Here is a 25,373-nt window from a genome sequence, read left to right as displayed (position 1 = left end):
AAATATTCTTAACATTTCAACAACACATTGGCTTCAAAGCAATTTATATATGTATCTTTGAACTACCAACTCTCTAAATCTTATAGGGATAGCTACTCTTTTAATTCTAATTTTACTGGTGAAAACAAAAATAAGCCTATGAAATCGCAAGACCGTTGAGCTGGCCTTGGAAGGTAAATCAAGTCAGCTGCCTTCCTCCTGCACTCTTCCTCACTCTGAAGAAGGTGACATCCTAGATTTTTCCTCCTTTATATGTGCATGTCTAGAGCGGCCATTTGTCCAGGATAATTAGCAGGCAAGTCTCTTTATGGAGATATCAAAACAAGATCCTTGAAAGTGTCTGATACAAGATCTATAGGGAGTTGTACCGAGAAGTAGACTATCACATCAGGATGAGCACCAGGCTGTACAGGGCCTTGGTCTTCCCTTCCTGACAACTGACGCTAAGCACAGACTCACCGTCAGGCCCCGTGGGGCAGGTGGAGGTGATGTCGGCCACTGCCATCATCTGCAGCAGAGTCTGAGGCGCTCCTCCATCCCACTGCCTCCTGTTTCCAGCAGCAGCTGCAGTATGCATGGAAAACCCTGGGTGTAAGGAAATAACTCATTAATTCAAAAGCAAAGTGTAACTAATTGCTCCAAACAGTTCTTAGGAACTCAGAGGTAGTTTATCAGCAGGTATGTTCAAAACCAGAAAAATGACCACCCTTGTTCTAACATAGATAAAAGACTGAAATGGTAAAGAGGTGTCAACACTGCTTTACTTTTATTCTTAGTGTTTGATTGACTAGCCAATATAGCCAAATGCTAAGGAAATATCAGTGACACAAATAAACAAATTCCTTGAGGCATCTATGAGAACTTTTCCACAGAAATGTAATCTGTTCCATTTTCTTAATTTAAAATAAACTTGTTCTGACTTTTTCCTTATTACTATTTTCACTATAAAAATATCTGAAAATCAGCCAGGTGTGGTGGCTCACGCTTGTAATCCAAGCACTTTGGAGGCCAAGGTGGTGGATCACCTGAGGTCAGGAGTTCAAGACCAGCCTGACCAACATGGTGAAACACCGTCTTTATAAATTTAAAAAAAAAAAAAATTACATTTAAAAACAATTAAAAATATCTGAAAATTGCCAGGTGTGGTGGCTCACACCTATAATCCTAGCACTTTGGGAGACAAAGGCAGGTGGATCACCTGAGGTCAGGAGTTTGAGACCAGCCTGCCCAACATGGCAAAACTCCATCTCTACTAAAAATATAAAAAATTAGTTGGGCATGGTGGCGGGCACCTGTAATCCCAGCTACTCGGGAGGCTGAGGCAGGAGAATCCCTTGAAACTGGGAGGCGGAGGTTGCAGTAAGCAGAGATCACACCACTGCACTCCAGTCTGGGTGACAGAGCAAGACTCTGTCTCAAGAAAAAGAAAAAGAAAATCTGAAAATCAGCTAAGCAGAAGAAAAAAAAAGTCACCCATAATCTCACTGTCCAGAGACTATTAAAATTTCAATTTTACTCTTCTGAATATGGTTTTTGCTGTTTTGAAACAAAAAATTGGACCACATAATACATATCCTCTCAGAGCTTGCTTTTTTCAATCAGCTATAGATCATATCCAGGTTATTGAATATTCTTCTATACAGCTATTTTAAAGCAAATACAGTATTCTGCTTCATGAATGTAATATAATGTAACTAATCCTTTCCTGCCAGATTTTTAGGCTGCTGGTGATTTTTCACTATTATTAATAACACCATTATATAATGACCTCATTTGTAGCTAAATTCTTGTGGACATTTATGATTATTTAAACTAAATTATTGAAAATGATAATTCTAGGGGTAATATTTGCTTTACTAAAGCTTTTTATTGTTAAAGTTGAATTATTACTATTATTATTATTATTTTTTTTTTTTTGAGACAGAGTTTTGCTCTTGTTACCCAGGCTGGAGTGCAATGGCGCGATCTCGGCTCACCGCAACCTCCGCCTCCTGGGCTCAGGCAATTCTCCTGCCTCAGCCTCCTGAGTAGCTGGGATTACAGGCACGTGCCACCATGCCCAGCTAATTTTTTGTATCTTTAGTAGAGACGGGGTTTCACCATGTTGACCAGGATGGTCTCGATCTCTCGACCTCGTGATCCACCCGCCTCAGCCTCCCAAAGTGCTGGGATTACAGGCTTGAGCCACCGCGCCCGGCTAAAGTTGAATTATTACTAATTTATTCTGTGATATTTTTCTACGTCCTCTGAACAGCTACCTCTTCCCTGTTCAAAAAATTACTGTATTCTTTTATTCCATTTTCTAATGTATAACTTTTTTACATATAAACTCTGATTTTTTAAAATTTATTTTGTTGTATCGTATTATTTAGGGTCTGATTTCACAATCTTCCCCAAACTATTAACCAGTTGGCCCAGCAGCATTTATTTGAATAATCCTTTCTTTTCACACTGACTTGTGTTGTTACTTTTCATTTGTGCAGAATTATGATACATACTAGGATTTGTTTCTAACTTTCTCTTCTCACTGTTTTAGCTATTTGGGTGCTACTATCATACTGTTATTGAATGACTATAATTTCTGTAATATATTTTGACATTTGGAAAGGTAAATTCCACTTCACTGTACTTTTTCAAAATTTTTGGCTACTTAAGAAGCTCTAGAATTCTCCAACCTCCTGAGATCTCCCTATACCATAAAAAAATAAAAATAAAAATAAAAAAAATCTACTGTGGTTTTGATTGAAATGGCCATAAATCCACATTTTGAGGGTACAGAAAGAAAGAACCAGTTAGGCAGGCAGTTAGAGCAGGTCCTTGGTAGAATTCTTTTAAGCAAAAAAACATTCTGAAAAATCAAGCTGCAGACACAGATAAGAGAACTGGCACAGGAAACTTGCCTAAAACATGCCCACAGCTGCACAGATAAGGGAGCAAGGCCCAACATAGAAACGCCTTTGTCCTTGGTGCAACCGGTGGGCCTCCAGGAAACAATTCCTTCTCCTTTTGTGGGCATGTTCATGGTGAGCTCCAATGAGCACATTCCTTTCTTTTTGGGGCATACTTTGGACTGTGAGCCAAGCCTCTATGAACCACCACTCTGATACTCAGTCAGTTGCTGACCAAGTCTCCAATTGGTCCTCCTTTACACTATCATGTCATTTTCTTTCTCTTTTTGTTTTCTTTTTTGAGACAAGAGTCTTGCTCTGTCACCCCAGCTGGAGTGTGGCTGGAGTATGGTGGTGCAATGTTGGCTCACAGCAAACTTCACATTCCAGGTCCAAGTGACTCTTGTGCCTCAGCCTCCCAAGTAGCTGAGATTACAGGCATGCACCACAACACCCAGCTGATTTTTGTATTTTTAGTAGCAACAGGCTTTTGCCCTGTTGGCCACCCTGGTCTTGAACTCCTAGCCTCACAAGATCTGCCCATCTTGACCTCCCAAAGTGCTGGGATTACAGGCATGAGCCACCATGCCCACCCAACCATCATGTCATTTTCTGAGTGGTGCCTTTTCCAAAGACAACCCCCAGTCAGTCAGCACAGTAGGAGGACGGGGTGGAGCTGCCAGAAATATCTTGTACAAGTGAAACACCCAGCCCCATTACGTTTTTCATAAAAGCTTTTTACTCAGCTGTGAAATGGCAACCCTCTTGGGTCCCCTCTCTGCAGTGAAGAGCTTTCCTCTTTTGTTTATTAAACTTTCACTCCAAACTCACCCTTGGTGTCCACATTCCTTATTCTTTTGGTCGCAAGACAAAGAGCTCTTGGTGATACCTCAGACAACGATAGTGCAATATTTATTTGAAAAACATATTTCCAATATATAGCACTGTTATTTCTCTCCATTTATTCAAGTGGCCTTGAAATACCTCAGTAAGGATTTAGTTTTCTTTCTACACACTGCACAATTCTTGTAAAGTTTATTCCTAAGTGAATGAATATACACACACACATTCATACATATTTGCTGTTATTACTAAAAACGAGATCTGACAACCAACTGGGGAAAACACTTGCAATACATATTACAGGAAAAGGTTTGATTTAAATCAGTCTTATAAAAAACAAACGTCGCTTTCGGTAGAGAAAAGGAGGAATGGCATGAGTACATAATTCATAAGAGAAATATGAATAGTTGGCTGGGTGCAGCGGCTCACACCTCTAATCCCAGCACTTTGAGAGGCCAAGGCGGTGGATCACCTGAGGTCAAGCGTTCGAGACCAGCCTGGTCAACATGGTGAAACTTGGTCTCTACAAAAAAATTTTTTTAAAAATTAGCTGGGCGTGGTGGCATGCACCTGTAGTCCCTGCTACTTGGGGAGGCTGAGGCAGAAGAATCGCCTGAACTCATGAGATGAGGGTTGTAGTGAGCCAAGATTGCACCACTGCACTCCAGCCCTGGTGACAGAGGGAGACTCCATCTCAAAAAAAAAAAAAAAAAAAGAAGAAGAAGAAGAAGAAAAAGAAAAAATATGAATGGTCAACAAATATACGGAAAAATTCTTCAGCCTAAATAATAATTACAGGAATACAGATTAAAATGAGAGAGAATTTTCAGTACACATTAATGAAGGGTTTTTCTTCCTCCTTTCATCTAAAAAACAGCCAACCCGCTCTCCTCTTCCCAGCAAACTGACACAAAGAAAACAGTTAAATTTAATCCCAGCACTTTGGGAGGCCAAGGCAGGTGGATCACGAGGTCAAGAGATCGAGACCATCCTGGTCAACATGGTGAAACCCCGTCTCTACTAAAAATACAAACAATTAGCTGGGCATGGTGGTGCATGCCTATAATCCCAACTACTCAGGAGGCTGAGGCAGGAGAATTGCCTGAACCCAGGAGCCAGAGGTTGCAGTGAGCCGAGATCGTGTCATTGCACTCCAGCCTGGGTAACAAGAGTGAAACTCCATCTCAAAAAAAAAATTTTTTTTTTTTAATGAATTTACCCCTTTCACAGTTGGCTGCTTTCCCTGAGGCCACTAAGGGTTTCTGAAGGACCAAATCCCACCCACGTCACCTGGCCTTTCTCTTTTAGTTGATGCTGCCAATTCCTGTGCCTCCTCCATGACCTGTCTCTCCTCCTTTGGCTTTACTCTCTCCTGAGTCTCCAAAATTTGTCTATATAGTGGTAGAGTTTTGTCCTAAGCTCCATTTCCCTCTCACTCCAGTCCCTCTGCCTAGGTATTTTGACATCACCAAGGTTAAAAACCACGGATATTCCAAGGGCCACCAAGCTATATCTTTATCCCTGATATGCCCCAAGCTTTCAGTCTTACACAGCATCTGCAACTGATGCCATAAAGACCTAAATCTCAACATGTTCCAAATTTAGATCACTACCTTGTCTCTCCTGACCCCATTACCCTCCATGTGATGTATATTTGGTTGGTGAAAGCTTTATGCATCTGAATTAGAAAGCCTGGAATATCCTGGAGCCCCTTCTCTTCTTCAGGCCCCACACTCAGTACCTATTCTCCCTGCACCACTCTGGCTCACGCACTTGGACTCTTCTCTTGCCTTCAGTCTCACCCTCCAGGCCATCCTTTGCTCTGGAGCCAGCATGATCCTTCTCAATCACAAATATGACGGCTTGCCAAGCCCTGGAGGAGTGTGGACCTCCCTGACTCTCTAGCCAGATCGCACTCCAACGGTACATTTCAGGCTCGGAAAACATGTTTTGTGCCTCTTTTGCTCCTAACACTTCTGTGATATTGAGAGCAGGGCCCAGATTTCATTCATCTTTGAGCTCTCTACCACCAAGCAGTCTTTGGCACAAGGGAGATTCTCAATATGCCTGCTGAATGGAGATTTTTCCAGATGGAAATGAGGCAGAGGATATTCCAGGAAAAGGAAACCAAGCCAAGTCAGGTGTGCAAATGCTCATATAGCTGTAGGAGAAGATGGGTTTTCCAGCAGGTTGTATGGATTCTATTTTCCATGGAAGGAAACAGGGAGTGCTGGGATAAGAAAAGTAGGTCAGAGCAGAATTAGGCCATGTGGTGTTAAATGTGGTAATATGTGGAATGGAGCTTATTCTGCAGGTATTATCCAAAATAAAATCTGAGCAGAGTAATAATATGCAAGATAACTTTAGTAAATGATATGATTTGGCTGTGTGCCCACCCAAGTCTCATCTTGAATTCCTGCATGTTGAGGGAGGGACCCAGTGGGAGGTGGTTGAATCATGGGGGTAGGTCTTTCCCATGCTGTTCCTATGATGGAGAATGAGTCTCATGAGATAAGATGGTTTTAAAAGGAGGAGTTCCTCTGCACAAGTTCTCTCTCTTTGCCTGCTGCCATCCATGTAAGACATGACTTGCTCTTCCTTGCCTTCCACCATGACTGTGAGGCTTCCCCAGCCATGTGGAACTGTAAGCTCAATTAAACCTCTTTCTTTTGTAAATTGCTCAGTCTCAGGTATGTCTTTATTAGCAGTATGAAAACAGACTAATACAGTAACCATTTAGAGAATGAATGGGAAATACTAGAGAAAAGGAGGTCACATAAAAGAATAAGGCAATACAGTGAAGGGAAGGCAAAGGGAAAATGAAAAGACAACATTTATGTTAGGCACCTAGTATGTGCCAGGTCATGTGTACATCAAAGCTCACTTCAGTCCTCACAATTACCCTGTATGGTTGTTCCTACTACTATTATCCCCTGTTCCTACGATAAAACTGAGATTTAGAATGTCGGAATAACTTTTAAAAGAAAGTTAATATAATCAGAAAGTGGCAGCAACACCCGAGATTCAAACTCCCATCTGTCTCTGAAGCCCACATGACACAACTGAGAGGTAACAGAGCCCTAAACTAGTAGCAGAGGGAATGAAAGAAGAAGAAGACCCCAGAGACATCTCAGAGTAGACACTATGCTGAGAGTTCACCCTGGTGACAGCACTGATTGTGAAGTTCTCTTAAGATGAGTAAACAACAACAGGGGAGGGGCCCCACATGGGGATGGGGGAACGTCTGTTCTGAGAGATGGCTAATCACAGACAAGCTGCTGGCATATCCTGCTCCCAAATACCTCATTTCTTCCACATGTAGCCCCAGCAGCACAACCTTATCCACACACTTTATCAACATGTAGCTCCTCCAGTATGACCTTATAAAATTTCCCTCCAACCACTGCCTCTTGGCAGACAGCCCCTTCTCTGCTGTGCTGCCTGTTGCACTCTTGCAACGTATCTTCATAGTTTAATAAATCTGCCTTTCTTTACCTACAATTGTCTTGATAAATTCTTTTACTGCCCATGACACTAGCCCCAACCAGTCGCACCTGTGACACTGACCAAAATAAAGGGTCACTGGAAAGGAAGAGCACAGAAGAGCTTCACTTTACACAGCTAAGTTTCAGACACTGGCAACACTTGTCCATGGAGTTTCCCAAAGGAGAATGAAAAAGACTGGTAAGTCTGGAGCTCCTGGGAGAAGCTGAAGCTGCAGGAGGGAGTGGGTGTGGAGCATGAGAGGAGGGCTGGATCTCAGGGAGCGTGGCCTCTGCATGGGTGGCAGGAGAATAGGAAGTGTGTTTCTGCCTTGCTCAGGGAGAGCAGAGAGGGTCAAGTAACAGTGGAGGCGAGGCAGATGCATGGGGATAGAGTTCAAGATGGGTTGCTAATAAAACAGTTCCTTCTCAGTTACAACTTTCAAGAGACACGTACCTGTTTCTGGGCAGTGGAGTTTTTCAAATGCTTTGTCTGTATAATCTCCATGCTCCTTTACACGTTTATACTCCTTAAACTTCATGCCATCCTCAAAAGTCAAAGTTTCATTTAGTATATCCATTACCTAAATCAATTCCACAGTGTTTCATGATAAATTAGTCATATTTTGCAAGAAAGAAAAACCACATGTTTTGTGTTCCTAGTAAAACGAAATAATTCCATAGAGTTTTAAAACTAGAGCTATGTCAGAATAAGATAAAAATAGAAATGTTTTCATTTCTTCTCCGGGTCAACAGTGTCAAGCACTGGTCATAAGGCAACTTAATTTTATCTAGACTTTCTGCCTTCAATATTATTCCACTTCAGTTCCATGCTACAGGGCTCTCAAGATTTTGTCATTCATGCCCTGCTTTAAGTAAACAACATTCTTAACCAGGTGCCCAAATCTGCTCCTAGTATTCTATAGTCAATACCAAAATGACCACTTCTGTTTCAAGCAGATAGAAGCAAAGAATAAAAAAGAATGGCAGTTAAAACTTCTTGGACTCCATTCTCTCATTTCAACAGGGCAATGACAGCACCTCACTTCACAGAAGCTCTGAGGGGACCACTTCTCAAGTTCCCACCCAGAAGCAGGTCCCCAGATCTGTTCCACTCTGATGTCACAGCTCCAGGGCATTTAGGAACTTATGGTTGAACAGAGGCGAATGCTAACTATCACAACTCTAATGAAGTCTTTATGTAGCAAATGCTCATAAAAATAAGAAATGCTAACATGAAAATGTCTTAAGCTAAAAAAGAACATTAAAGAAAAAGACTGAGCATCATGTATAATTATTCATACCTACATTGACTTAAGAGGTGAATTCAGAAAAGGTAAAATGGAAAAATAACCAGTTAATTTTGACATCTGTCATAGGTCTGATAAAACCGGGATTAAAAAAATGTTAAAATCAAGTAATAAAATGAAATTTGGATTTACTGTGTTGGGATAGCTATTGCTGTAGCAAGGAGAGCCCAAATGCATAAATGAGATTTACCCAACATTATCAATAATGAATTAAGACCTAAAGTAAATGTGCCTGGTTTCAGGGTACCTGCTCAGTTTTTTAGGTCATTATATTAGTTGTTGAATATATATCAGGTCTTCTACTTTAATTTGGCTGTGATAACAATTAATATTATGAGTAAAATAGCTCCTTTATTTAAAGAAAAGTAAATTAAAATTTAATAATTTACCTAAAGAAATAACCACAATAAAATAAAATGGGAGAATAAAAAGTATTTGGAAAACTCATTTGAACACCAAATATTTTTCTGGAAATATTTTTTAAAATTCTAGGCATCCAAATAAAAAAAGAAAAAGTCAAAGTATCTCTTCATGGATGATATGATTCTATACCTTGAAACCCCTAGACTCCACCCAAAGGTTCCTGGAGCTGATAAACAACTTCAGCAAAGTTTCAGGATACAATATCAAGTATAAAAATCAGTAGCATTCCTATAATCAAGAACATTGAAGCAGAGAGCCAAATCAAGTATGCAATCCCATTTACAATAGCCACCAAAAAAATAAATAAATAAAATACCTAGGAGTACATCTAACCAAGAAGGTGAAAGATCTCTACAAGGAAAACTACAAAACACAGAGAGAAATCATAGATAACATAAACAAATGGAAAAATATTCCACACTCATGGATTGGAATAATCAATATCATTAAAATGGCCATACTGCCCAAAGCAATCTACAGATTCAACACATTTATATCAAACTACCAACGTCATTTTTCACAGAATTAGAAAAAAAAAAAAACTATTCTAAAATTCATATGTAAACAAAAAAGAGCCCAAATAGCCAAGGAAATTCTAAGCAAAAAGAGCAAAGCCAGAGTCCTCACGTTACCCAGCTTCGAACTATACCATAAGACTACCGTAACCAAAACAGTATGGTACTGGTTCAAAAACAAACACATAAAGCAAGGAATAGAATAGAGAACCCAGAAATAAAGCTACCTATCTACAGCATCTAATCTTTGACAAAACTGACAAAAATAAGCAATGGGAAAAGGACTTCCTACCCAATAAATGGTGCTGGGATAGCTGGCTGGCTATATGCGCAAGAATGAAACTGGACCCCTGCCTTTCACTGTATACAAAAATTAACTCAAGATGAATTAACTATTTTAAATGTAAGATCTCTAACTATGGCCAGGCACAGTGGCTCATGCCTGTAATCCCAGCATTTTGGGAGGCTGAGGTGGGCAGATCACAACATGAAGAGATCAAGACCATTCTGGCCAACATGGTGAAACCCCATCTCTAGTAAAATATAAAAATTAGCTGGGTATGGTGGCACAGGCCTGCAGTCCCAGCTACTTGGGAGACTGAGGCAAGAGAATTGCTTGAACCCAGGAGGCGGAGGTTGCAGTGAGCCGAGATCATGCCACTGCACTCCAACCTGGCGACAGAGCGAGACTCTGTCTCAAAAACAAAAACAAAAAAACCTCTAACTCTCTAACTAAAAGAATCCTAGAAGAAAACCTAGGAAACACCATTCTGAACATGGGCCTTGGGAAAGAATTTGTGACTAAGTCCTCAAAAGCAATTGCAACAAAAACAAAATTGACAAGTGGGACCTAATTAAACTAAAGAGCTTCTGCACAGCAAAAGAAACTACCAACAGAGTAAACAGACAACCTACAGAAGGAAGAAAATTTTTGCACACTATGCATCCAACAAAGGTCTAATATCCAGACTCTATAAGGAACTTAACTGAACAAGAAAAGATAACCCAAATTTTAAAATGGACAAAAGACAGAAACAGACACTTCTCAAAAGAAGACATGTAAACAGCCAACAAAAATATATGAAAGAATACTCATCATCACTGATTATCAGAGAAATGCAAATCAAAACCACAATGAGATACCATCTCACATGAGTCAGAATGGCTATCACTAAAAAGTCAAAATACAAATATTGGTGAGGTTGCAGAAAAAAGGGAATGCTTATGTAGCATTGGTGGGAATGTAATATAAATTAGTTCAACCACTATAGAAAGAAGTTTGGATACTTCTCAAAGACCTTAAAACAGAACTACTGTTCAACCCAGCAATCCCATTACTGTGAAAATATCCAAAAGAAAGCAAATCATTCTACCAAAAAAACACATGTTCATCCCAACACTATTCACAATAGCAAAGTCATGGAATCAACCAAGGTGCCCAACAGTGGTGGACTGGATAAAGAAAATGTGGTACATATACACCATGGAATACTATGCAGCCATTAAAAAGAATGAAATCATGTCCTTTGCAGCAACATGAATGCAGCTGGGCACCACTATCTAAGGCAAATTCCACAGGGATAGAAAACCAAATTCTGCATGTTCTCACTTATAAATGGGAGCTAAACATTGGGTACTCATAGACATAAAGATGGCATAGATACTGGGAGCTGCTCCATTGAGCAGGGAGAAAGGAAGGGAGCAAGTCCTGAAAAACTACTGAGTATCATGCTTAGTAGCTGGATGATGGGATCATTCATATCCCAAAACTCAACATCAGACAATATATCCAGGTAACAAACCTGCACATGTATCCCTGAATCTAAAAGTTGAAAAAATTATCCTTACAGCCTGTGAAATAATGTCATGAAACATGCTATTAGGTAAGATAGATGCATTTTCTCATACCTACTAATGGAAATTTAGACTTAATGGCATACCTCTTCTTCTTGGAGCATGTTTTCATCAGAAATACATTTGTCTAAATTAATTTCAAACTTTACCCCTTTCTAGGAGAAAGCAAAGAAAAAAATCGATACAGCAATTCAATAAAAGCCATTAAATTACAACTCCCTAGGTCAATTTTATTTGACAGTATAGATTCTTAAAACCATTAGTCTCACATCACAAAATAGAGCAATTCTATAAAATACGAGAAAATCATGTAGGCAACCCAGATCACAAGGTGGCTCCCCAGCCAGCTATTTAATATGGAACCCAAAGACAAAAGTATTTCTTACCTTCGCTTTATATCTCTGTTCTGGATTTTTACTTTCCTTTATGTACTGAAGCCTAATTTGTTTCAAGTCTCTTTCAGTGTCCTGAAAGTTTAGAGAAAAATACAATTCTATCATTGTATGTTTACATGAGTTGATTTGTGGGTTAAATCTGATGATTGATTTGAGAACAAAAACAAACTTTTATAATGGAAAGTTAATAATTCACTAAAAACTTGGGCACAGCGTCCATTATCTTGAAATATTAAAACATTTTACACTGGCACTTCAGCGGGTGAAATTCTATAATGTGACAATACTGATCACTCCAGTCCACTCCAGTGCAACCCAATTCAATTCAAGAATGTAATGTTGACTGTTGATCATTCCCTTAAGAGGATTATGATCTTAATCAGGAAAATAAGTGAAGTGTACAACTCACAGTGGTATAAAGGAAGGAGAGGGCTCTGAAAATTGGCAGGCAATTTCAAGGAGGAAGAAAAGAAAACTAAAACTAGATGACAAGAATTTCAAAGGCACAACTGAGATGTGGGCTCTATATTCAGAGATTTCTTAGGGTCCTATCTGGGGCCCTCTGCTCCTCTCTTCCTTAATACAAGGGGTCTCATTCATTCCTATGGATTTAAATGCCACCTTTAAGAAGTGACTCTTAAATGGGTATCATCAGGCTTCACCTTTCCTCTCCTCTGAGCTCCAGACTCACATATCCACTGCCTACTTAGCATCATCTTCATCTTAATACTCACTCCACAAATTCACCAGAGCACTCCCTGAGGGCCAGACACCCTCAAAATGGGTTAGCACAGTGGGCATGACCAGAAAGGCCCCTGTTAACATGGAGCTTACATTTTACTGGAGTAGGATAGATAATAAATGAGTTAACGAATGACGTCATTTCAGAAATGTTAAGTGCTATCAAGGGAATAAAATAGAATAATAGGATGGAAAACGAGTCGGGATGAGAGTAACACAGGCAAAGCTTACTTGGCAATTGATTTAAGCCTGGGAATATTGGACCTTGGCATATGCAGGTCTGGGGAGAGTATTTTCCATGCAGAGGAACAGTGGGATAAAGGCTCCAAAGCAGGTATGTAACCTCTCACACCTTCTCTAACTCAGTCTCCAAAAGGAGCTCTTGAGTGCTCTCCATCCCTCCCCAGCAGTGGGCACTGAAAACTTAGGCTTTCCGCCAAGACAGAGTATCAGAAACCAGATTTAATTCCCCACCCGAAACAACCAAAGAGCCAGATCAAATATATAATAGACGAATGGATTTTAATACATTAGACATCCAGCAATGAACAGAAAGCCAATGAGACCAGCCCTGCAACTGCCCTAGCCTCCTGTCTTGAGACAGTTTGCAGGCCACGGTACAGGGATGGGGAACCGAATGTGAGAGTGGCAGACTCCCTGAGTTGATAAGACGATGCTTGGGGGTATTCAGGTGCTACAGTTTGAAGGACAAAGACCTAAAGAGCGGGGGAACTGCACAGAGAGAACTGAAACACTCCTATAATGCCCAGAGGAGTGTAACCCAGTGCAGCCATTCTGGAACACCAATTGCCTGTTCTTAGAAAGAGAAATATATACCTACTAAACAATCCATCCATCCTGGTCCAGTGTATTTACCCAAAAGAAAGAAAAGAAGCATATGACCACATAAAGATTTGTACTTGATGGTCGGCCGCAGTGGCTCACGCCTGTAATCCCAGCACTTTGGGAGGCCAAGGCAGGTGGATCCTCAGATTGAGAGTTGAAGACCAGCCCAACCAACCTGGTGAAACCCTGTCTCTAACAAAAATACAAAATTAGCCAGGCATGGTGGTGTATGCCTGTAATCTCAGCTACTTGGGAGGCTGAAGGAGGAGAATCGCTTGAACCTGGAAGGTGGAGGTTGCAGTGGGCTGAGATCATGCCATTGCACTCCAGCCTGGGCAACAAGAGTGAAACTCCAGGGCAAAAAAAAATAAATAAAAGATTTTTACATGAATATTCCTAGCAGCTTATTTATAATAGCCAAAAGCTGGAGACAACCCAAATATCCCGCTACAGTGAATGGATCAATAAATTTTGATATATTCATGCAATAGAATATACTCAGCAATAAAGAATAATGAACTATTAATATGGATAAATTGCAACATTATTATGTGAATGAAAGTAGCCAGAAAAAAAGAATACATATAGCACAACTCCATTTTTGTAATGCAAACAAATCTAGAAAATGCAAACCAACCTACAGCAACAGAAAGCAGATCCGTGGTTGCATGGGGATGAGATGGGAGGAGAGGCTGGGAGAATAGGAGAGGAGTTTACAAAAGGGTGCAACAAACTTTTGCCGGTGATGGATACGTTCACTATATTGATTGTGGTGATGGTTTCATGGGTGTGCGTGTCAAATCTTATAAAATATATACATTAAACATGTGTGGTTTATTGTGATCAATTATATCTCAATAAAACTGTTTTTTAAAATAGATGGGGGACTCAAGTCCTAGTCTGTGGCAGTATATAGGAGTAGTGAGCAAGAGACGGGACACCAGCCTGGTGTCCCTGCCTCAAGATCCCAGACCTCATGGCTGCACAGTTAATCAATCTTCACAGGACCATGAAGGGCTTTCAGATTACATGATGCTGGAGAGCCTGACAGCAGACTGAGGTTCAATGTCCCACCCACTGGAGTAGATCAAGGTTGGGATCTGAGATCGTTGTATTTTAAGGAAAGTAAAGTAATGGGACACATATTGTACAATTGAGATGACCAGACTATCCAAGCAGATCAGACAACCAATTTCACAAATATAAGTAAGATACATCAGTCACAGCCCTGATTTCAGACTTCATAATATTACCAAGCAGAAAAACACCCTTCCCAAGGTTGCAGTGCAAATAAGTAACAACGACACAGGCTGTGTATGAAGTATTTGGAAAAGCTGTGGAAGTACAGATGAGGCGTCATTAATTCTAAGGGGGAAAGGGAAAAAAGCTGTGGTAGAAATTTCACCAGGAGGTCTGATATGATGAGTTCTACAAGAAAAGAAGAGAGGGAAAGGGTATTTCAGTAGAGGAATGAGCATTTTACAAAGGCCTGAAGGTTAAAAGGAAGATGTCTTTGTAAATGAGTAGTGCTTTAAAAAGTAATTTGAGAAGGTTAGAGCCTTGGGTATGTTTGGGGAAAATGTGAGCAATGAGGCTGGAACATTCTGTTAGGAACAACTCACAAAAGTCTAGCAGGCCACACTAAGGAAAATGGCAGTTGCCATTGATCATCGAGTAGAGAAATAATGTGTTCAAATTGGTATTTTGGAAAGATAACTCTACAAATAGAGACTTTTATCAAACGTGTCTTATGTTATAGCTACACATCTCCTTCACATAAGATAATTAATACCTAAATTCAAAAAGTAGACAAACTAGGTGACAATTATTTCCTTTACAGAAGTTTGCAAAGGGATCTGCTGCTGGATTGCTCTGGAGGGCAGCCTTCAGAAAATAGCAGATGCCCTTTTTTTTTTTTTTTTTTTTTTTAAGAGATGGGGGTCTCGCTGTATTACCCAGGTTGGTCTCAAACTCCTGAGCTCAAGGGATCCTCAGCCTCCCAAATAGCTGGAACTATAGTCTCATGCCACCATTCCTGGCTTTCAGATGGCTGTTTTTGTCTGAAGATACTGATTACTGACAGAACTAGGGAACAGACAGTTTATTATACACATTTGTAGTTAAAGTTCTGTAACCTTCTTATAAAAATTTAGAAAGTAGAGAGACAATAATCACCACTACTCATACCAATCCAGATACCACCAATTACCACCGTCGGCATTTTGGTGTGTTTTCTTTCAGTGTTATTCCTCTTGCATAAAACATATAAAATTTTATTCACCCAATTCCTGATATAAAATTTTTGAGGGAGGGTACCATCATTTGTTTGTGTTCTTCCATTGGTTTATTTTTAACTACCTGACTTCTTAAAAACATTAAGGCACTGGATTTAATCTAACCAGGTTAAAATGTGAAAAAAACACATCTGTAACATCTGAGCTGTGTTTTCACAGAATTGGACTGTGATCCTACTGGCACCTTTGAATAACAAGTTTATAATTCCTTGAGGATTTTCCATTTCTAGTTGACTCTGGATCAAGCTCTAATAATAGATATAATTTAAAACACAAATAGCTGGGCGCGGTGGCTCAAGCCTGTAATCCCAGCACTTTGGGAGGCCGAGGCAGGTGGATCACGAGGTCGAGAGTTCGAGACCATCCTGGTCGACATGGTGAAACCCCGTCTCTACTAAAAATACAAAAAAATCAGCTGGGCATGGTGGCGTGTGCCTGTAATCCCAGCTACTCAGGAGGCTGAGGCAGGAGAATTGCCTGAACCCGGGAGGCGGAGGTTGCGGTGAGCCGAGATCGCGCCATTGCACTCCAGCCTGGGTAACAAGAGCAAAACTCCGTCTCAAAAAAAAAAAAAAAAAAAACACACAAAGAATTATACTAATTATAAAGAGGAGATAATAATTCTCATTAGAGGCCAAATCATTGAGAATCTTCTTACTAAGCAAAAATAAAAGCACACTTGGGCTTCTTATTCACAAAATCAACATAACTCCTTGAAAAGTAACACATGTAATCATAAGAGCATTGTTTATCAGGTTATTTCACAGGTTGAGTAACTCTCAGAATTGGCTGAAATCAAGATTCATCTTACATTATAATTGTATAATATATTCTCAGAAGGAGGAAAAAACTCTCTTGAGATTTGTTATTTCAACTCTGCCCAGCCTCTTACCTCCACCAAAAACATAAGGTTGAAATGGAAGAGGAGTTGGCTGTCAGATTTCTGGACCAATGTGTCTGAGACACTGACTCAGATCCTCCAGAGAGCGGAAGGCTTTTATACTAAAGAGCAGCAGTTCTCAAACCTGGCTGCACAACAGATCATCCAGCAAGCTTCTCCAGACAGAATGCCTGGGCCCCATCCCAGACCATCTAGGGCAGAGAGAAGCATCTGAATTTTTAAAAAGTTCCCTACATTGCTGTGCTGCACAGCAAAAGGTAAGAGCCACTCAGGTGGAGCACATGCACCACAAGCACACGCATGTCTGATAACAGCCATCATTACCTGCACAGGTGCTTCTCCCTCACATGCATCTTGATGGACAGGCAGGTTACTCTTCTTCACCAAATAGGTTTTATGACTTATTTTTGAGTTCTCCTTTAAAACAAATTTTACGCAGTCAACAAGATTGGTTCTGAGTGAGCTCTGAAGGCTACTTGGCTGATGTATGATCAATGGAATGGCTGGACAGAACCCTTTTCATAGCTCCTTCTCCACACGGCAGCCTCAGTATTTCCCAGTCCTTCCTCCATAGACTCTGTAGAAATGTCTGCTATCCATTTCTGCAGGGCTCAGGCTGCCCATCCCTGACCAGCTTTAGACATAAGACTGATGATGGCTCGAGGCTGCCCACCATGAGCCAGACCTCTGCTCTGGAGAGAACCACCTCCACGCTGCCCCTCCCAGCACACGCAGACCTCTGTCCCAACCTTTGCATGGCTCTTTCAGAATGCCCACTCCCCTCCCTTAACTCTGCCTCTCCAAATTCCACTCTTCTTCTCAGACCCAGTTTAGGCCCCACCCACTTCTTCCATAAAAACCCGTTTCCTGCTCGTTCTGCTCATGTTGGCACCTGTGCACCTTCAGGGCTTACTCTATGACTGTTTTGTGTCTCATCATTCCAACCATTTACAAGTAGATCTGCATATGCCAGAAAAAATAGTGGTTTTAATTATATATTTTTTTATTTTTTGAGACAGGATCTCCCTCTGTTGCTCAGACTGGAGTGCAGTGGAACCATCACAGTTCACAGCAGTTTCAATCTCAGGCTCCCACCTCAGCCTCCTGAGTAGCTGGTACTCCAAGTGTTTGCCACCATGCCCCACTAATTTTTTAAATCTTTCGTAGAGATGGAGTCTCATTATGTTGCCCAGGCTGGTCTGAAACTCCTGAGCTCAAGCGATCCTTCTGCCTTGGCTTCCCAAAGTGCTAGGATTACAGGCATGAATCCAAGTAGGGGTTTTATAGTCTGATTTTTGTTTTGTTTTACTTTTTATTTTATTTTTTTGAGACAGAGTCTTGCTCTGTATCCCAGGCAGGAATGCAGTGATACAATCATGCAGCCTTTAACTCCTAGCTCAAGCAATCCTCCCGCTTTAGCCTCCCAAGTAGCTAGGACTACAGGTGCAAACCATCATGCCCAGCTAATTTAAAATTTTTTTGTATATATGTGCATGTATGTAAATATATGTGTATATATATATATTATATATTTTTTGAGACTGAGTCTTGCTCTGTTGCCAGGCTAAAGTGCAGTGGCGTGATTTCAGCTCCCTGCAACCTCTGACTCCCTGGTTCAAGCAATTCTCCTGTCTCAGCTTCCCGAGTAGCTGGGACTACAGGTGCACACCACCACACCCAGTTCATTTTTGAATTTTTCGTAGAGACAGGGTTTCACCATGTTGGCCAGGACGGTCTCAATCTCCTGACCTCATGACCTGCCCGCCCTGGCCTCCCAAAGTGCTGGGATTACAGGCATGAGCCACCACGTCAGGCCTTTTTGTACTTTTTTTTAGAGCAGGAAGGGTCTCCCTATGTTTCCCAAGCTAGCCTCAAACTCCTGGGCTCAAGGAATCCTCCCACCTCAGCCTCCCAAATTGCTGGGATTATAGACATGAGCTACTGTGCCCAACCTAAAGTCAGATATTTAAATATTTAGTCTGCTTTGTAATATCTAAGTGACTTTGGATGAGCTACTTAACTTCTCTGTGTGGGAGTAAATTAAAGTAAGTATGGCTGGGCGCAGTGACTCATGCCTGTAATCCCAGCATTTTGGGAGGCTGAGGTGGGTGGATCACCTGAGGTCAGGAGTTCAAGACCAGCCTGACCAACATGGAGAAACACTGTCTCTACCAAAAATATAAAAATTCGCCAGACATGGTGGCACATGCCTATAATCCCAGCTACTGGGGAGGCCGAGGCAGGAGAATCGCTTGAACCCAGGAGGCAAAGGTCCTGTGGTGAGCTGAGATTACACCATTGCACACCAGCCTGGGCAACAAGGGCAAAACTCTGTCGTTAAAAAAAAGAAGAAGAAGAAAAAAAAGTATGTGTGATACGGTTTGGCTGTGTCCTCACCCAAATCTCACCTTGAATTGTAATAATCCCCATGTGTCAAGGGTGGGGCCAGATGGAGATAACTGAATCGAATCATGGGAGCAGTTTCCCCCATACTGTTTTCATGGTAGTGAATAAGTCTCATAAGATCTGATGTTTTTATAAATGGGAGTTACCCTACACAAGCTCTTGCCTGCTTTCATGTAAGACATGACTTTCCTCCTCCTTTGCCTTCTGCCATGATTGTGAGGCCTCCCAGCCATGTGAAACTGTGAGTCCAATAAACCTCTTTTTCTTTATAAATTACCCAGTCTCGGGTATGTCTTTATCAGCAGTGTGAGAACAGACTAACACAGTATGTGAAAGCTCTAGTTCACACCCTGGCAAATACAACTGAATTGTACCACACATTCATTTGACTTCTATTAATTTATCTGTATGCACTGTGGTGGAAGAGAAAGAGACAGAGAGACAGATGAATTTCGGCAGCAAGGTGGCTCTACTCAATGAGTGCGTGGCCAGTGCGAGTGGGATGGAGACAGCCATCTCAGTGCCTGCAAGCTTCTCCTAGGAGGGCATTCTAGGGCACTGAGTGTGTTCCTAGTGTTTCAATAGTCAGGTGTCTTTCTTACAACATGGTCTTCAAACACAGGCTGGCTATTTCATCTGACACGCTTCTGAAGAAGCAATAACTCTATAGACATTCTTGGAGATGGAATGAGCAATTTCCAATGTGGCACCTTGAAGAGATTTTTAAGGATCAGTTCAACTGCACTCAGATTTTGCCTTAAATAGCTTTTAGAACCTTACCCTGCAGATAGTTGAAAAAAATGCTAGTGTGGTGGGGATTTTTTTCCCCTCCTTCTGGGCATGAACTTACACTCATTTTGGACTTTCTGCATCTAATCCAGTTCTGGTCTAAAGTTGCTGCTCAGTAAATAGATATTGACTGATTCATGAGGAAAACAATCAATAGGTATTTTAATAATAGCCATTCCTGACAATCTCAGATATCCTTATTACCTTGCGCAGTCTCTCGTAAACCATAATAAACTGACGCTCCAGTGAGGTCTGACAGCTTTCCTATTACAAATAAGTCTGCATGATTATCTCTATGATAAAACTTTATCTTTTCTATGAGGAAATCATTACTTTTCATAGCAGCTCAATTTGGTTAGCTCTAAATCGACAGAACAATGCTTCCCCTAGAAGAACGAACTTACCTCGAGTTCTCTCCCCATCTTCTTTCTAATTTCTTTCATGTCATTGTGGTAGTGTTGGCGTATTTCCTCTAACTGCTTCCAATATTCCTGGAAAGCAAACCCAATCCAGAAACTTTAAGTGTTTATGAATACCATAACAAAAATAATCCTTATGCAGCCTACAGTTTCAAAAGTGTGTAATATAAAACAAGATAGAAAAATCTGTTGTTCCTAAAATGATAATCTGCCTTATGTTTGGCTGTGGTACTTCACACCCTGTGAGACAGCAGCTTCAGATACAGAGCTTGATTTTATATATAACCCAAATGTGTTCATGATGTACACTTAATTTATAAATCCCACCTATATATATAACCCTGTTACGCATTGAATTTTGTCCCTCCCCAAAAAGAGATATGTTGAAGTCCTAACCGCCAGTGCCTTAGAATATGACCCCATTTGAAAACACGGTTGCTGCAGATGTGACTAGTTAAGCTGAGATCATACCGGTGAGCCCTTAGTTCAATATGACTGGTGTCCTTGGAAGAAGATGGCCATATGAAGACAGGGACACACAGGGAGAACAGCATGTGATGAAGGCAGAGAATGGAGTTTTGCGACTGCAAATAAAGGAAATGCCAAAGATTGCCAGTGACGCACCAGAAACCGGGAAGAGGCAAGGAAGGATTCCCCTAGCTTTCAGAGGGCACTTGGTTCTGCTGACATCTTGATTTTGGATTTCTGCTCTCGCAGAATTGTGAGACAATACATTTCTACCGCCTTAAGTTAGCCAATTTGTTGAACTTTGTTACAGCAGCCCAGGAAACTAATACAAATGCCAAATCTGTTAATGATGGACCGTTACTCTATGAATCCAAGGCGAAAAGCTTCATGAACTTAGCCATATTGCATTCTCTGAGAAAGTGAAATACCTAACTCTGTATCCCCTGTAACACGCAGCATCGTGTTGACAAATTGAGTGTCCAAGTATTCACACAACAGCGCCCTCTCAGGGGCACTGTAGGAAATAGAAGTAACTTCCTATAACATACGAAAAGACAGTAATACAAAGAAATACAATGGTAGCCCTGGAATTAAACAGTCTTTAACCTGTTCCTTCATTTCGTTTTTCCTAAATGGCAGCTCCTGGAATCTAGGCTCTTCTCCATTACTTCTCAGCTCTTCTCTCTGGTTGTAATTTGGCTCCGCAGAAGATGGACGAAGACCCTATTTAATGAATGAAATAGTTTAAAAGCACACTTTTATTTCAGAAACATCTTGTGATTTGACCTTGACTTTTTCCTATAAACAAGAATTATATCACTAAGCAAACTCAATATCTGGGAGGGTTTTGTGGTAAGTGGTAGATTTTTCTTAATTTAAGTATAGAACATTTATATAGACAGAAAAAAATATATATGTATTATATATATACATATTCTATATATCTATATATTAATATATATCTATATATAATATGTATATATAAGAGAGTCTCACTCTGTCATCCAGGCTGGAGTACAGTGGCATAATCTTGGTTCAGTGCAACCTCTAACTCCTGGGCTCAAGCAATCTTCCTGCGACAGTGTCCTGAGTAGCTGGGACAACAAGCACATGCCGCCACATCTAGCTAATTTTAAATTTTTTGTAGAAATAAGGCCTCACTATGATGCCAGGCTGGTCCTGAACTCCTGAGCTCAAGCGATCCTCCTGCCTCAGCCTTCCAAAGTGTTGGGATTACAGGTGTGAGCCACTGTGCCACACATACAGTAAACAATTTTTAAAAATGAATTCGACCATTTAAGTAGCTTATTCTAAGTGACCCATATTTTATTCTACCATTTGAGATATGTAGATTTATTTTTGGAAATGGTAAGTTATACTTGTAATATTAAAGCTTTGTAAAGGGTTGCAACCCCAGAGCATGAATTATGTAGAAGAACAGAACTACAAGTTTTCAGCGGTTCAAAACAAGAGTAATACAAATAGGGTGCAAATCCAGCCCCTCTCAGCCCCAGAATTCTGACAGTATTTAAGGGTAAAGGTTAACTTTCATTTCAAATAAAATACAACAGTCACTTTTTTTTTTTTTTTTTTTTTGAGACACAGTCTTACTCTGTCACCCTGGCAGAGTGCAGTGGTACAATCTTAGCTCTCTGTAACCACTGTGAGCTTCAGCCATCTTCCTGCCTCAGCCTTCTGAGTAGCTGGGACTACAGGCAATGCCACAAAGCCTGGCTAATTTTTGCATTTTTTTGTAGAAATAAGGTCTCACTATGTTGTCCAGGCTATTCGTGAACTCCTAGGCTCAAGCGATCTGCCAGCTTTGGCCTCCCAAAGTGCTGGGATTACAGGTATGAGCTATTGTACCTGGCCCAGTCACTTTTTTTTTAATGTGCAGAAGAATCTTTAACAAAATAGAACCAAAGCACTACAAGGAAATTTGAAGCTCATCTACTCTAAATTGTCTCATTTATAGAAAAGGAAATTAAGGCTCAGATAGGTTGAATGAACTGTCCAAGGTCCCACAGAAGAGACAGAGCCAAGGAAGAAACAGGGCTGCTAAGACTCTGATTCAAGCCTGTTCCCATTATTTTCTTTAGCTACTAAAAACTGGGGACTCAGGCCAGGTGCAGTGGCTCACATTCTGTAATTCCAGCACTTTGGGAGGCCAAGGCGGGTAGATCACCTGAGGTCAAGAGTTCAAGAACAGTCTGAACAACATGGTGAAACCCTGTCTCTACTAAAAATACAAAAATTAGCCAGGCGTGGTGGTGGGCGCCTGCAATCCCAGCTACTCAGGAGGCTGAGACATGAGAATTGCTTGAACCCAGAAGGCAGAGGTTGCAGTGAACTGAGATGCTGCCACTGTACTCCAGCCTGGTAACAAAGTGAGACTCTGTCTCAAAAAATAAAAAACAAAAAATAACTGCAGACTGGTAGAGAGCAGTCTTGACTTTCCGGTGGAATGAACTTTGACTTGAATATCTGTGAACAGAAAAACTCTTAGGAAATTCCTAACTGCCTCCCATATTTGCTATTTTACTTACCAATTGCTTTTCCACTTTCAGCTTATATTGTTGAGCTTCAAATTTTCTCTGAAGGTACTCAGCAGGCCTTAGAAAATAAGAATGTTCAGCTTAAGTAGAAATTTTAATGAATCTCAGGCACCAATTTGACAAGTAGATTTTCAGTTTAGCAATGAGATTCACAATTCACCAGTGGCTTGAAGTTCCAAGTCCAAAAAGTAGTCCACAGTTACAGAATGTTTACAATGGAAAAGAAAACTTTGGAATTAAGAGGAAAAAGGATAAAGAATAACAAGTGAGTATACAGGAGAGGATTAAACAGAAAAATATTCTTATCCAGTGATTTTTCTTCAGGGCAAGATTCAGTCCTTCCATATGCTGTGGGGAGGAAAACAAATCCACACCCAGAAGTTCTCATGCTTTGTGTAGGTGTCTAATGTACAGGTTGGCACTCCTGATTTAACAATGGCTGCATGTTTCCTGCACCACACACTGAGCTCCCTGAGAGCAGAATGTGTCCCTCCATCCCTTTATCTCTGCACATACATGCTTAATGAAAGAGGAAATCATGATTTAGCTGTCTCTCCAAATGTTTAAGGTATTTTCCCAGCACAATTGTAATTTTAGTTAAACAATTTTCAAGTTTATACTCGTATTTTATGTTTCTTTTTTTTTTTATAACATTTCCTGCAAAACATTTCTGTAATTACTGGTTGCTAACTAAAAACTGCATTTCAGATAATAAGTTTTTTTTGAAATATTAGTATCTTCTATGGCTCCAAAGACAGAACTGTCATTTCAGAAATAATTCCTTTAGGAAGGAACATCATGATAAGCATCCCCAATTTACAAAGAGGCAAGTTAATAATCAGGGGTTTAGAAATAGGATGGCATGACAAGCTAGTTAAAGTCTTGGAGTCTTAGTTCCTCAGCTGTAAAGTGGGCATGGTACCATTTCAAGGAATTGATATGAGGATTAGAAGAGATTGGATTGGGGCTTTGAAGTGCCTGACACACAGGTAGTTCCTGAATCAAATGAGGGTAATTTGTAGCACTCACCTGTCTCAAAAGCCTAACTGGCACGTGTATCAATATCTTCATAAGGAAAATGATTCAGACACCCAGGGACTGTCCAAAATCCAAAAGACATTCTCTCTCTGTCTACCCCCTCTCTACCGCCCACCCCCCAAATCCTGTAGAAATTTCTCTTCCTCCATCCCATGGCCTGGAATTGGATCTCCAGCAGAGAGAAAGCTGGGGCTGGGAGACCATACAAAGAAGAGGGATTACCAGGCATCGAAGGGGCATCCAGGAAAGAGAAGGACCTTCCTGCTGTCTCATGTAAGAGCCTGGGAGATAAAATCAGACATGGTCAAAATAATTGATAGCTTGACAGCTCTCAAATTTAGGCAGAGTGGAAGATAATTTTCCCAGTGGTTGAGAAAAGGGAAAGGGATTTTTGTGGCTATTCCCAGTTCATCTGTAAAATCTCTGTCCCTCACTAATTGAGTCTAATATGGATATTACAATCTGAACTAATGGAAGACTCAACTTTTGATAATTGTGGAGATAATTAAAAATGTGTTATGAAGATGGATAAAACCACAACAGTATCCAGTATCTTTAAAGATAAAAACATGTTTTTCCCATTATATGTTTCTGAAGAAATTATTCTCTTTGCATTCTTATCTCATTTTCACTTTAATGAGATTACTATCAGTCTGTTATATTTTTCATAATTCATCCAAAATTTCAATAATAAATAACCATAGTTGCCAAAGTAACAAATTCTAAACCCTGAACAAAAATAATTTGATGACAAAACATTTTTTAAAAAGAACTCTCAGACTCAGGTCTTCAGGCCTGTGTTAGGTGTCAATTATTCAGGACACAGGAATATTGACATCAGTGTGAAAAAAATCTGAAAATATTACAGATCTGCAGAAATCTGTTATAGAGTAAATTTTTTGAAAATCTATCATTAAGACCAATTTAAGTATACTATTTTCTTTCTAATATGTCCATATTTTGAGACTCCCTAAAATATAAATGCTGAAATGAAATATATTTCTCAAAATGTCTCAAATGATCCTTTGATTCTAATCATTCAATTATTAATTCAAATTAGTAAAACCTCTTTGGAAAATGGAATATATACTACTCTTTTTTTCACCTGCCATATAGTAGAATTTAGTAAAAGGAAGAAAGAACATTAAAAGGGAAAAATCATGGGTCTGTGCCTACAGTTAATGACTCTATGAAAAAGAAAATAAA

General features: G+C 40.3%; 1 protein-coding gene across 5 annotated transcripts in view; it reads right to left on the bottom strand.

The window, feature by feature from the left end:
• The window catches only part of NEK5 (NIMA related kinase 5), an 88,262-nt gene that overhangs the window by 22,963 nt on the left and 39,926 nt on the right, over nt 1-25,373 (bottom strand). For 4 of the 5 annotated variants that reach the window (XM_039473319.2, XM_010337909.3, XM_039473321.2 and 1 more), the window contains 8 exons: nt 23,121-23,187; nt 21,181-21,297; nt 20,092-20,178; nt 16,817-16,909; nt 11,702-11,782; nt 11,402-11,470; nt 7,671-7,797; nt 460-585 (listed from right to left, as the gene is read on the bottom strand). In XM_039473319.2, the coding sequence (XP_039329253.1) occupies nt 460-585; nt 7,671-7,797; nt 11,402-11,470; nt 11,702-11,782; nt 16,817-16,909; nt 20,092-20,178; nt 21,181-21,297; nt 23,121-23,187 (767 nt within the window). The remainder of the gene's footprint in view (nt 1-459; nt 586-7,670; nt 7,798-11,401; nt 11,471-11,701; nt 11,783-16,816; nt 16,910-20,091; nt 20,179-21,180; nt 21,298-23,120; nt 23,188-25,373) is intronic. The other variant, XM_039473320.2, reaches the window with a different exon arrangement.

The sequence above is a fragment of the Saimiri boliviensis genome, chromosome 16, assembly GCF_048565385.1.
Source record: "Saimiri boliviensis isolate mSaiBol1 chromosome 16, mSaiBol1.pri, whole genome shotgun sequence".
NCBI lineage: Eukaryota > Metazoa > Chordata > Mammalia > Primates > Cebidae > Saimiri > Saimiri boliviensis.
The sequence above is the reverse complement of the archived record's forward strand: the minus strand, read 5'-3'. Positions and strand labels throughout refer to the sequence as shown.